The sequence below is a fragment of the Pinus tabuliformis genome, chromosome X, assembly GCF_031772625.1.
Source record: "Pinus tabuliformis cultivar Carrire ecotype Pingquan chromosome X, CPIR1, whole genome shotgun sequence".
Classification (NCBI taxonomy): Eukaryota; Viridiplantae; Streptophyta; class Pinopsida; order Pinales; family Pinaceae; genus Pinus; species Pinus tabuliformis.
This window is the reverse complement of record NC_142308.1, coordinates 982,113,341-982,126,526: the sequence shown is the minus strand read 5'-3', so window position 1 is coordinate 982,126,526 and position 13,186 is coordinate 982,113,341. Positions and strand designations below refer to the sequence as shown.

The 13,186-nt window shown below is 39.5% G+C and overlaps 1 protein-coding gene across 1 annotated transcript in view; it reads left to right on the top strand.

Annotated features, from left to right (window-relative positions):
* The window catches only part of LOC149143008 (AMP deaminase-like), a 134,565-nt gene that overhangs the window by 23,036 nt on the left and 98,343 nt on the right, over positions 1-13,186 (top strand). The window contains exons 2-3 of the mRNA XM_089451990.1: positions 5,014-5,228; positions 5,507-5,723. Coding sequence (XP_089308116.1) covers positions 5,014-5,228; positions 5,507-5,723 — 432 coding nt within the window. The remainder of the gene's footprint in view (positions 1-5,013; positions 5,229-5,506; positions 5,724-13,186) is intronic.

Genomic DNA, 13,186 nt, shown 5'->3' with positions numbered 1-13,186 from the left:
TAGCCTCCTTGGCCTACACAAGCCCCAAAAATAAAATAATGTTTTAATAATCTAACTTTTGGTGACAAGCCCACCAAACCTGCTCACAAATGAAAGAATAAGCCTCTCAAGAGGTCAAATAATAGTTTATGCATGTTGTAGGTCCCTCTAAGAGGCTTGATGAGGTCCATGGGTGCCATAATGAAGAGTAGGACCCTCAAAATTGATGGGCAAGGTGTTGGCTCCTTGTTTTTTAAACAATAAACATGTGGTGCTCCCAATGGATGTGAGGGTACAATAATAACCTCACGGGTCTCCAAATGAGTCGAAGATCCCTGTAGATCATTTGCAAGGGCTCTAATGGTAGTGTAGGGGATGCCACATCGTCTTACAAGTCCTGGGTTAGCTGTCAAGTGTGTGGTACATCTGTGGGGCTGTCTGGGCATAGGTGAACCAGGTACATCTTCCTCATCCAATGGGAGTATCTGAAGCATCTCTGACCATCCTCGGGGATCCATGGAGTGCTGTCTACTACTGTGGAGGCCCATGGCTCTCAACACACACCCTACATGTGGCAATGTAGGTCTCTGGAGGATTAAGACCCTGATTAGGGAGACCAAACCCAAGATGGAGACCATCTGCAATCCTCCATAAGATCTAATGCGTCCCCTAGCCTTTTGGTACAACAAGTCAATAGGGAAATCAAGTGAATGAGCTTACCAACCATGGACCACAGGTGGGGACTTCACAATGGCCTGCCCTTCCATAATGGGCTTTGGGATGTGCCAATGTCTCCTAAACTCCAAATGGGGTTAACCAAGTATCCTATTAGGTGGTTTCTACTTCTAAAGGGGATAATATGTTCAAAGTATATCCTTCAAAAGGTGGTGGCATGTGACAGATAGGTGAATGAAGTAGGGGATGAGAGGGGGAATTCCTGGGCCACATGCTGGGGTACAAGGGTAGCTAATAAAAGGGAAGCCCACACTTGGGTTTATAATCTATAAGAGGGAGCAATCATGGTACATGAGTTGCCCTGACCTTGATTTTTCCACCCTTCTTTATATTTCTTTTTATGATTTTCTTTGATTAACTGCTCGGGGCTCAAGGGGTAAGAGTATGATGCATAAGATGTAGCAGTGAATACCCCCTTTTAAGGTAGGGTGATTCATTGCCCACCAGGGGTTGGGACAATCATGGGTTCCTATATGATCAAGGAGGCTCATAAAACCTGTAGGAATTAGGGTGATGGCTATGATGATTAGGTAGGGCTCATGTATTGACATTTTCCCACGTGCTAAATGTGTTTGTCCCGACCATCTTTTGCATTTTGTGGTACATTTTCCTGTTGAATGTGGCCAAATATGTTTGTCTTTCTTTTTAGCTGCATCAACCTCCGGGCATCATTCCAGGCCTGGCCTAAGGTGTGGGCGAGGGGAAGGGGCGAGCTAACCCTATGTGGACCCAGGTGGGAGAAATGATGAATGGGGTAATAATGCATGGAAAGGGGGTAGTATAAGCGGATAAGGGAGCGGGATCACGCAACCAAATTTGGGGTTTCCTGCGAAATACCATCCCTAAAGCCAAATGGTCAGTAAAGAGATCCCACGGGACTAGAATCCAAGGTTAATATCCAAAAGGGGTCTAGGGGACAAGAGCACAGACCTAACCCATTCTTTCCGTTGAATCCCACCATTAATTCATGCCCAGAAGTGTCCATGATAAGCAAACTGCAATACTCAATTACCAAATGACAAGGCATACCTTTAGGTTCGGGAGGCCCACCTTCAAACATACGATCATGGAAGATGGGCGAGGGATCACATGGCTGGCTCAGGTGGCGGAGAAATGGCACAATAAGCTAGCTAGTGGCTATCGGTTGAGGACCATATTGGAGAATTTTTTTTTTCTCCTAGGGATATCACCCACAAAATGGTGGGTAACATCTAACTTTATCTTGGACATGATCTCTCTCGAAGTGGGCGAAGCTACTCGAAAAAGGAGGTCACGAGAACTCCAACAATCTCTTGGTTACCATAGACCTTTCACTTGCACAGATGTTAGGCCATAAAATCAATAGAAAATAAAATATGCAAATATTCATCCATCTATCATGAGAAATATCATATGACGTTAGTTCTAATGCAAAAATCATCATGCAATGCATCCTACTCTACCATGCATATGATACAATGTCAAGTCTTAGGATGATACTCCTTGAGGAGTTGCCCATTTATGGGGAGGGGAACAAACTCTCCATCTAGAGTTTCTAAATGATATGAGTTTATTCCTGCCACATCACTTATTTTGAATGGACCTATCCAAAGGTTGCCCCACTTCTTGGGCATGCTGGGTTTTTCTCTTCTTTTGTCCCACAAGAGTACTAGATCACTGGGTTTGAATGCTTTGTGCTGGCTATATATAAAGGTGGCTTTCATTTTGTTATGACTATGGTCAATTTGGTCAAAAACTCTCCTATTTTCGTCATTTTCGATTATTTTATCGATTCGGGATTGTATCATGTATGGCATTTTGTTGATCGGCCCATAGGGCATACTTGATCTTGCTATCCCAATCCTTTTTATTGTTGCCAATAGTTCTTTTGATGATTTTTATGAGGTTCTTGTTACTTGACTCAGCCTGCCCATTTCCTTGAGGGTAGTAATTATAAGAATGTGATAAGATTATGCTGTACTTGTTACACAGGGATCAGAGATCATAGTGCACAAGAGACAAGAGACACAAGAGATTAGGCCAGAGGCCAGGGCAAAACCCACAAGGGAAAACCCGTCAATCCTTTCCTTATAGATTCTTCGTCAACAAGAGAAATCCAAGTCAAACTAACCAGTGCCAAGTCATCCCACCAAACTCTGCCAAGTCAGCCCTCCAAATTCTGCCTTCTTGTAGCTTACATCATCAGATATAGTAGCCTTCCTGTAACTCGGATTACACAGGGATCTGATCCATCAAATAACATGTATGTTACAGAAGAAAAGGTGCCATAGAGAGCTTGTATCATCACCACAGAAAGTTCGTATCATCACAGCAGGAGGCTCACATCATTATCTCAGGAAGCTCTTATCATCATTACAGGAAGCTTGCATTACCATCACATGAAGCTCACATGATTACAGGGAGTTCATATCACCATCACAGGAGTATTTTGCCTCAAAAAATTCAGGTATCACAGAAATCTCTTGACTCAGAAAGCTTGCATTTTCTTCTGAACAGATGATCCAAAAATGTATGTCAAATGGTTGAGTAAACTTGCCAATATATAGTTGTTTCTGCATGTGAAGGGTGACATCTTTTGAACAGGCCGACTTGTCTGCTGTGAGGGCTGACTTGGCAGATTGGAGATACAAATGACATTTACAAAATGTAATTTTTTCTTCTATTCATAGGGTCACGAAGAACATGCCCTTATACTTTTTCTTTGACCAAAATAAAGCATGAAGAACATGCTTGATGAAAATAAAAATAATAATTGTTCTTTTTGTTTTTACATGAAATACATATTGATATAAGTACAATCACAATTATGAAGACTGGACCTAGTTACAATTCCAACTCATATGTCCCTCCCAATCTCAAAATTTGGTCTTTATAGAAGAGGGAAAGATGGTGAAGTTTGTCTGGGAATTTATTGTGCATGTCCGAATTCTGTTTTGAGGTGGCACTTGCCACCATAATGCATTTTAGCGTTTCTTGTACCTGTGCCACATGAAAAGTGAAATAGCTAATTTTTTCGCTACTTGTTATAATATATGCTGCCTCTTTTATTCTAAGGCAATCAAGTCCATATGCCAATTTGTGTATATCATATTTACATCATTGGGTTACAGCCCTTTTAACATTGGAAAATTGCAAAATTTCAATGCATATTATTGCATCCTTTCTAAATGTGACCTTGGCCATGAGCTTCCATTGGCAAAAATTAAGATGCCATTACAAAATACACATAGCTTCACGTTTACACAAATTAGATTATAGACGTTTGTGCCAAACCTGGGGGTATTACATTGATTATCCCCTGTTTCATATGGTGTGAATGGTTAGGTGATAAGTTACTTTAGCTGCAGTCTATGTTGAGTAAATCATAGTGACATCATTCAGAATTTGTCTGGGAATTATTATAATGGAGGGACTGAGCATCAAAACATCACAAGCAAAAGAATGTCTGGAGCTTTAGATGCTTGAAAATGCTATTTAAGACTCTACGCATGACAGAACAAGAAGATTTTATTAAGGTTGGTTCTGGGAGGATATTATAACATTTGCAAACCATTATTATGCATTGTGAGCCTAAATACTCTTTTTATTGCGTTGTTCTGTCCTTTTAGAACCCTTCTTTGGTAAATGAAGTCGATAATCTATTATTGTTGAGCTCCTCCAGTGGCTAGTGATCTATGTTTTTTATGTTTATATACAATTAAATATTTTCTGCCCAAAACAAAGAAAATTTGACAATAGCATTCTATCTACGTGGAGGACTATTTTTCTTGTGTACAATATATGTAACGTCCATTATCAAAATATCATATGCTGGTTTTGTATTTCAGAAATCTATAAGCTGCAAGAACATATTCTAGATATAAATTGCATGCATATCACAAGTCTGCTTAGGAGTCTTATTTTGATCAAAAAGTTTGTTCGAACTTTGTGACATGGAGGTAATTTAGAGACGTTAAATGCATTTTAAGTTGATGTTGTTTGTGACATGCAACCAAGAGCTTAAATGCTTCTGTTGGGGGAGATCCTTTTTCATCTTTCCATTTTTGATTCCTTCCAAATCCATGACTAGTAAACCAAGTTATTTATTTACTTGTAATTTTACTTTTGTCGAGGTATCGATGTTTAGCTATTGTTTCAAATGATGACCACTGATAAATACACCAGCTATATGCATGTCGTTTCTTAAAAACTTTAAACAAAATTTCCAATAAATTGCTTTTCATTTTGAATATTTTTGAGTCTGCGAGGTTTAGGCTTTTACAGGTTGACTGTTTACAGATCACTTTGTTTTTTATGCAGGAAGTAGCCAATCTCTCAATCATCCAGGCTCTAGAAAGAGAGCAGCGGCATCAGTAATTCGACCGACAACTCCAAAATCGCCTGTTTCAAGTGTATTTGAAAGTGTGGAAGATTCTGATGAGGAGGATCAGCTACTTGAAGACATTGATGACCAGAATTTCAATTATGGCAATGCCAATGGTGGTGCTGCGGCTGAAGGTTTGACAGGCACAGCTGTAAGCAGTTTGAAACTCAGACTCTGGTTTTCAATCATGTAATTTTTTTTCGAACTTAAGGACTGTACTGTTTGAAAAATTATGTGTTTAAATATTGATCTCCCTTCATTATAAAGAAATTGAGGCTGGTGGTTGTTGCCTGTGGGAGGTTATGAGGGATCCTGTTTAAAATTCTTTTTATGCATGGTGGTTTTGAAGCCTTATTGTGCTGTGCAATCTGTTAATCAGGTTGGGATCATAAGGACATGTGTTGAAAAGTTTGGATTCATTGTTTACAGGAAACAAATGCAGATATTACAGCATCATCCCTTGTTCCTCCAGATATGGTTAATGCTGGTGAAGACCAGAACCAGAAGTCTGGAACCATGATGAGGAAATCACATAGCATATCAGGGGATATTCTTGCTATGCATCCACCGGATCCAATAGCTGCAGATATTCTAAGGAAAGAGCCAGAGCAGGATAATCTTGTACGGTTGAAAATCACTCCCATTGGTAGGTACTAGAGTTCTTTTATTGATTAAATCAATGCAAAAGTGTGGGTTGGTGGTAACTTTACTATATGATGGGCCAGGAGTAACTTGATGTTTTGGTTATTGCTGCTGAGTATACGTACAAGGCAAGTTGATGCCTCTAGGTTTTGGCGGAAAATGATGTACTCATATTGTGACTTGACTCAAATATTATGAAAGACAATACAGACATTCAATCTGCCTTCTTTGATGGCATGGGAAGCTGTTTGTCCACAGATTGTCAGTCATGAGATCTGGTACAGCACAACATTCCAATTCCACCCTTGTTTAACTGAGTTTTCATAAAGTATGTAAACCATACTAAAAATAATAAATTACTTCATGATAAGTTTCATCAGCTGGGAAAAATCTTTTAAACACCTGATGTCTATGAGACAATCAGTCCAATCCAATCAGATATTTGTTTAAACAACCTTGGAGATGTGTACATTGGGATGAACACTACCGGTTGTTTGAAATGATAGGATCAAGCATCAATCCACTGGCATTGCTCCAAAAGGCCATTTAGATGGTGGCCCTTCAGCTCAAGCCTTTATGTACCATATAAATTGGTTGTACTTTCTCCATGTTTGACAATGTTTGTGTGCTAGCCCATTGTATAGCAGACTTGCTATAAGGATGTTTCTTGATGATAACTTTTGTTCTATCATGTGTGCGTCCTCCAGAAAAGAGTTTAACCTTTAGGGCTGGAGTCACATCTTTCTCGAAAACTGTAGCTGTTTGCCCATCAGGAGTTTAATCGTAGAACAGTAGTTACATCATTTGTTCTAAATTACTATCTTTTAAAATTTTAATAGCAACATTACTTGAGATGATTAGTGTGATTACATTAGATAGAGTGGCAACAAAACTAGCCCAAATTGTTGGCCCAACTAGCTGTTGTTGTTGATGTTATTGGCATTGGCTAGTTTTGTGCCAGTGTGTGTTCATTCGAATCTACCTATGGGTGAGGGGCATTAGTCAACACCGATGGGTTTACCCTTGAGGTTTTTTGCCAAAATAAAAGATTGGTAACAAACCTCTACTAGTTGTTCATTCTTTTAATCTCTTTCATGGTGCACATTATTTTATTGTCCCAGTAACATAAGACCTACTAAGTACTGCATTTGAATGTTTGCTGCTGATCTACTTAGCCTCCAAATGGTCAAGAATGTAGATTAACCCCTCCAAGTGGCCCAAACACTGCACTGTAGTACTGTACTGCTGCCAACTCTGCCACTGCGTTGCAACTGATCTCATGCTGCTACTGCTACAACTACTGCAATCGAAATCTAGAAATTGAATCCACTGTATCTATGGACTGGGACTATCTTGTTGAGAAATCTAGGGCTTGGAAAGTTAAAAGATTTCTCTGCTTGATAATTGCTTGTGATATGCTTTTACTTCTTAGCTTATAGTCTTTTCTTCGTTATGTTATTATTGTGTTCTTTTTCATCAAGACAATTACCAATATGCACAATAAAAGACAAGTGACACAGTATTTAGGCTTGTCAGCCAGGGCCAAAACCTCTCACCTCTTGAGAGGAAAACCCGATGAAAATTCTTCTTCTAGATCTTCAATTGATGTGTACCAAGACCATGACACAGACCCTTGACTCTAGTATCCTCCTAAGAACCTTGTCACTAAACTTGATGCTCTGCTTCTTCCCTTCCTCGACTTTCTTCGAACTGTTTTCCTTGGCTCCTTCTAGAGAGACTCGGTCTCTATTCTTCACACTGCTCCTTCTCGGTTTCCTCTAGAGAATCTTGGTCTCTAGGCTTTCACTGATCTTCTCTAGAGAAACTCTGTCTCTAGATCTCTATCTCGGTCACCTAGAAGAATCCTTTTTTTGCTGCCCCAGAAGAAACCTCTGCTTTGCTAGCCCAGAAGAAACCTCTCCTTCGCTTGCCCAGAAGAACCCTTCTTCGCTGCCCCAGAAGAAAATCTCCTTCACTGATCCAGAAGAACCCTTCTTCGCTGCCCCAGAAGAAACTTTTTCACTGCCCCTTCTTTGCACTTCTCTTGATCGAATGCAAGTCGAGTTACTTGCTTCTACGTGAGGCCGAGTGTGGCTATATACACACCTCCACACATGTCCTTTAGGCCGACATGATCCCTAGAGGTTAGGCCGACTTCTTCTAGCATGTTCTTCCATCGTTGTAGGCCGACTTGAAGAGGATAAGTGACAAGGTCTTGGACGATACTTTACATAGACAAATTTGACCTTTTACAAAGTGTAACATGACTTCATTACATGACAATGACTCTAACATTTTATGACTAGATGACAAATAAATCCTAAAGACTCTCAATGGGAGTCTTGACTCAAAAATAAAATCTCTTGCTCATGAAACCCATGAAGCAAGTCAATACAACAATTTTATTTCTCTTCTTTACATCATTACATAAAATCACAATCACATGTCATTATGAAGACCAATCCTAGTTACACTTTTCAACACTCCCTGTTAACTAGGGAGGTATTCATAATGGTACTTGGACTTTCTCAATCTGAAGAATTTCTCATAAGAAGAATTTGGATTGGTAACTCATTTGTATAGCATCATATCAACCAACATTGTTACATAACAAGGCCTTGACTAACAACTCCTTATCTCCACAAGATCTGAGCTCAATGCTAGCGAAACCAATGATTTATAGACACCCTCATCATTGTCTCTCTCGGAACATACCCCACCCGAGTTCTTTTAGGGTATGTTCCATGAGGACTATTCTTATCTTGGACTCCCCAACCATCAAAGAATATCGGTCCTCCCTTTCTCATCCTCAAAGAGCATCGGATGCCAAATAATTACCCAATCCTCCATTCTGTCTTCCCAGGTGAATACCAGAATGTCATGTCTATCTCTCCCTTTCAAATAGGGAGGCCATATTCCAATAAGGAATGTACCTAAGCTCCCTCTTGGCTTACGAATTTCCAAGTTTCTTCCAAGTAAGAAACTTCTTTTTCCGGTTCCCTCTTAACTAGGGACCTATAGTAGCTCCTCATTTGGAACAACCAGCTGCTTGAAGAACTCCTCTCTTCTTTGATGTTATCAATTTCTTTTGTTATGGAGTCTTCATGTTTCGGGGACTTCTTCATAGGGCACACACCATCCATCACTTTCATCCATGAGTTTGCCATGTTCGCATTTCATCAGAAAGTGATCCATCAGATTTTCCATCCGACCTTCGCTTTATGTCATTCTGCCTTCATGCCATATTTTCTGGAAGGATCTTACATCCTTCAATATGGTCCTATTGGAAGTCATCCACAGATCTTCCCTTTTGCAGTCCTACATAAGCCCATCCAGATATTAGTTCCAAAAATAATAAATGAACACTTTGAATCACAATTACCTTTGTGATGGTCTTTCTTCATGACAACTTGTTGTAGGTATTAGCGTCCTGCATGTATTTCCATCCGGGAGATATTCTAGTCAAATCTTCTTGGACTTCAAATGTTGAATGCCTTCTACTTTTGTTGCATATTTGCATGATCTCTTCCTTTCTTTTCACACTTCATTCCCAGGAGCTTCCAATTAGAGTTCCTCAATTGTAGTAAGCTTCCTCATGATTCATATGAGAACATATTATGTTGATTTCATCTAGTGCGACTTATGCCTTTCTACAATCTTTTGGAGGAGGAGATCCTTTCTTCTCTTGATCATATTTCCCATGATGGAAATAGTGATCCATATTATTTGCAACCATATGACATGACTTTTCATTATATCCTGTGTAAGCATGCATACCTCATCTTTCCTTTGGTCATCCAGAATTCTTGTAGCATCTTTATTTGAACAAAAGGACTTTAACCGTTAGACCCGCTTTCCTGCTATGTCATCATACCATCATCCCTTGAATCCCACTAGTTGGAATTCTTGATGAAACTTTTTCGTCCTTTCTAAATTGGTGAATCCTTTGATAAGGATTCCATCAGAGAAACTTGAGGATATTTCATATCCTTACCCAACATATGTTTCCTTCTTGACTATTGTATGATGATCCTAGTTGATGATGACCTCTGCTTCAATGAAGTTTCCCAGAGCTCCCATTCTTTGTAAACAATAGAATTTTTATTCCAGACATTCTTTTTGCTGCTCATGTCATGAGTTCGTCCTTCTAATGCTTCCATTACGATGCTATTTTCTAATTTGATACATCCTATCTTATTTACATTGCTTCCTAATTACAAGTAGAAAGTACCTTTTTAGTGAAGAAGATCATCTCAGTCATAGTAGAGATCTTTTTGCTTCTTCCTTCTTAAGCTTCTTTGTTTCAGGTTCTTTCACTTCCTTAGTAATATGGGCTTCTTCCCTGTCCCTCTTGCGTTTAGGACAATCTCTTCTATAATGCCCAAGTTTCTAACAACCATAGCATCTCTCCTTAGCCATGTTCTTTTCTTTTTCTTTGGAGGATCAAGCTTTCCAAATTTTCCTTTTCTTCTTGTCACTGATTAATTCCTTCTATCTCAACTTTTGTTACTTTCTTTCTTCTATTGATTTCTGGTCGCATCGGATATGCTCTAAGTCCCAAATTTTGCAAGTAGGCTTAAACACATGTATTCCAAAGAATCCAGAAAGTGTTTTGGGAAATTCCACCCAGAAACAATTTTATTAAAATAATTAATTATTTTTAATGGGACCCTAAGTCTAAACTTAGGAAATTAAAATAATTAATGGGTATTAATCTAACTGTGGGTGTAACTTCTAGAAGAAGACAAGGATCAAGCATAAATGATCTTAGTCATTGATTAGCTTCTAATCTGGGCTGTTGAATGTTAATGAGGAGATTATTTAAGGAGGCTTGAGGGTCACTTGGAAACACACAGAGAGTTCAAAGAATCGATTTTTTGAAGCAGAGCAGCTGTTGAGAGATTTTCGATAGTGAGCTGTTGCCGTGAGGGGCAGGGATAGTTGGGTTGGAGTATCTTCTCCAGAGCCCAGGATACGCAACAGAGAGGCAAACAGACACCAGGAGGAGGCAACGCAGATCCATGAGGGGTTGACGTTGGGCCAGAAGGGCCCATGCAGAGCTTGACGCTGAGCCAGGAGGGCTCATGCAGAAGCTGTGCAGTGTTCAACGCAGAAGTCCGAGTTTGACATTTCTGAGTGGGGAGGGTTGGAAACTACTCTAGAGGGCAAATGTTTCCCAGTTGAGCTGACGCAGAGCCTTTTGAGGCTGATTCAGGGCCAATGCAAAGATAGCAGGGACAGTTGGTTTAGCTGCTGGAACAGCTTGGAATTACCGGGTAGAGTGAGGTAATCTCACTAAGTTCTTTCTGCCAGTTTATTTCTCTGTAACTGGATTTTCCAGAAGGGCATCCAAAGTTGTATTCAGAAACTACTGCTTAATAATATAAAACTCCCAAAGCTATTGCATCGGTTTTCTCCCATTGGGTTTTTTCGGGGACATTTGTCTAAAAATAACTGTCATGTGTGTGTATCTTTCTTTATTGTCCAGTTCTTGTTTTGGGCACAATATTTAATTGGTGTAGGTTGTAGTGTGTTAGCTTCAATATTTGCTGTAGGAAGCAATAAATAATTTGTTTCAGTAATTAACAAATAGAAGAAGTTTAATCAGTTGTTGCAGTAGGGATTCTCGGTTTGGGGAATTTTCACATCTTCAACCTGTCTTATTCTGCGTTTGCAGAGACCATAATTTGATGAACGGGATAACTTCCTCTTCCCTAGTAGATATGCGGTTACCTTTTTCATCAGTCAATGCATTTAGAATCACGTAGATTATTTCGTTATCAGATACCATCTCTCCTAGATCCTGCAATTGACCTTTTATTTGAGATGCTTTTGAGAGACATGACGATATCCCTTCATCCTTTGACACCTTAAACTTATATAGATTAGATCCAAGTGATATGATCTTTTCTATCGTTCTTTTAGAGAAAAGTTCTCCCAATTTGTCATATATTTCTTTAGATGTCTCCAGCTCGGCTACATAGGAAATGAGAGGATCTTTGATAGACTCCTTAAGAATCTTTTGAGCCTTGAGATCCCTTTCCATGTATTCAGATAATGCTTGTTCTTCAGATGGGTTGGAGACTTTTCCATGGACATGATCAATAACTTCATTTACTTCGAGGACTATGTCTATCCTTCTTTTCCATACAAGGAAGTTTGATACCCCAACCAACTTTTGGTTCTCCTTGAAACATGAAGTCATTTTTACTAGATTAGATTATAATAAAAGGTACTTGTGAAGATAGAATCTTCAACTTGATGATGATGAACTTGTTGCTTCAGATGATCCTTTTAGGAGGATTCTTTCTTTGACGAGGGAGGATTGCCTTCTATAGGATGATTTTCTTCCAAATGAGATCCTTGCTTCAATAGAGAGAAGATTGTTTTTCGATCTAACCTTCCTTGGATTTGAAGATCTTCCACTTCTTTGGTGATGTATTATCTCTGGAATGCTTCTATGGTTTCGGTCTTTCTTCCTACTTCCTTCTTGAAGATAATTCAAGACTCTTGTTGGTGTAGATTTCTTTGATCTAGGGTTTTGAAGATCTTGACCTTAGTAGCCCTTGAATCTGCTATGATCCTTCTTTGATGCTTGATGTCTTCTTGATTGGATGGTTTGGAGTTCTTCAACTTGCTTTGATCCTTCTATGAAGCTCGATTCTCGTGTGTCAACTTGCTTTGAATGCCTCTTTCTTGACTTTAGCACCTAAGCTTTGACACCATGTTGAGAAATCTAGGGCATGGAAATTTAAAAGATTTCTTTGCTTGATAATTGCTTGTGATATACATTTACTTCTTAGCTTATAGTGTTTGTTATGTTTTTATTGTGTTCATTTTCATTAAGACAATTACCAATATGCACAATAAAAGACAAGTGATACAGTATTTAGGCTTGTCAGCCAGGGCCAAAACCTCTCTCCTCTTGAGAGGAAAACCCGATCAAAATTCTTCTCCTAGATCTTCAATTGATGTGTACCAAGACCATGACACAGACCCTTGACTCTAGTATCCTCCCAAGAACCTTGTCACTAACCTTGATGCTCTGCTTCTTCCCTTCCTCAATTTTCTTCGAACTGTTTTCCTTGGCTCCTTCTAGAGAGACTCGGTCTCTATTCTTCACATTGCTCCTCGGCTCCCTCTAGAGAATCTCGGTCTCTAGGCTTTCACTGATCTTCTCTAAAGAAACTCGATCTCTAGATCTCTATCTCGGTCACCTAGAAGAATCCATCTTTTGCTGCCCCAGAAGAAACCTCTCCTTCACTAGCCCAAAAGAAACGTCTCCTTCGCTTGCCCAGAAGAATACCTTCTTCGTTGTCCCAGAAAAAAATCTCCTTCACTGATCCAGAAGAACCCTTCTTCGCTGCCCTAGAAGAAAATTTTTCGTTGCCCCTTCTTTGCACTTCTCTTGATCGAATGCAAGTCGAGTTACTTGCCTCTAAGTGAGGCCGAGTGTGGCTATATATA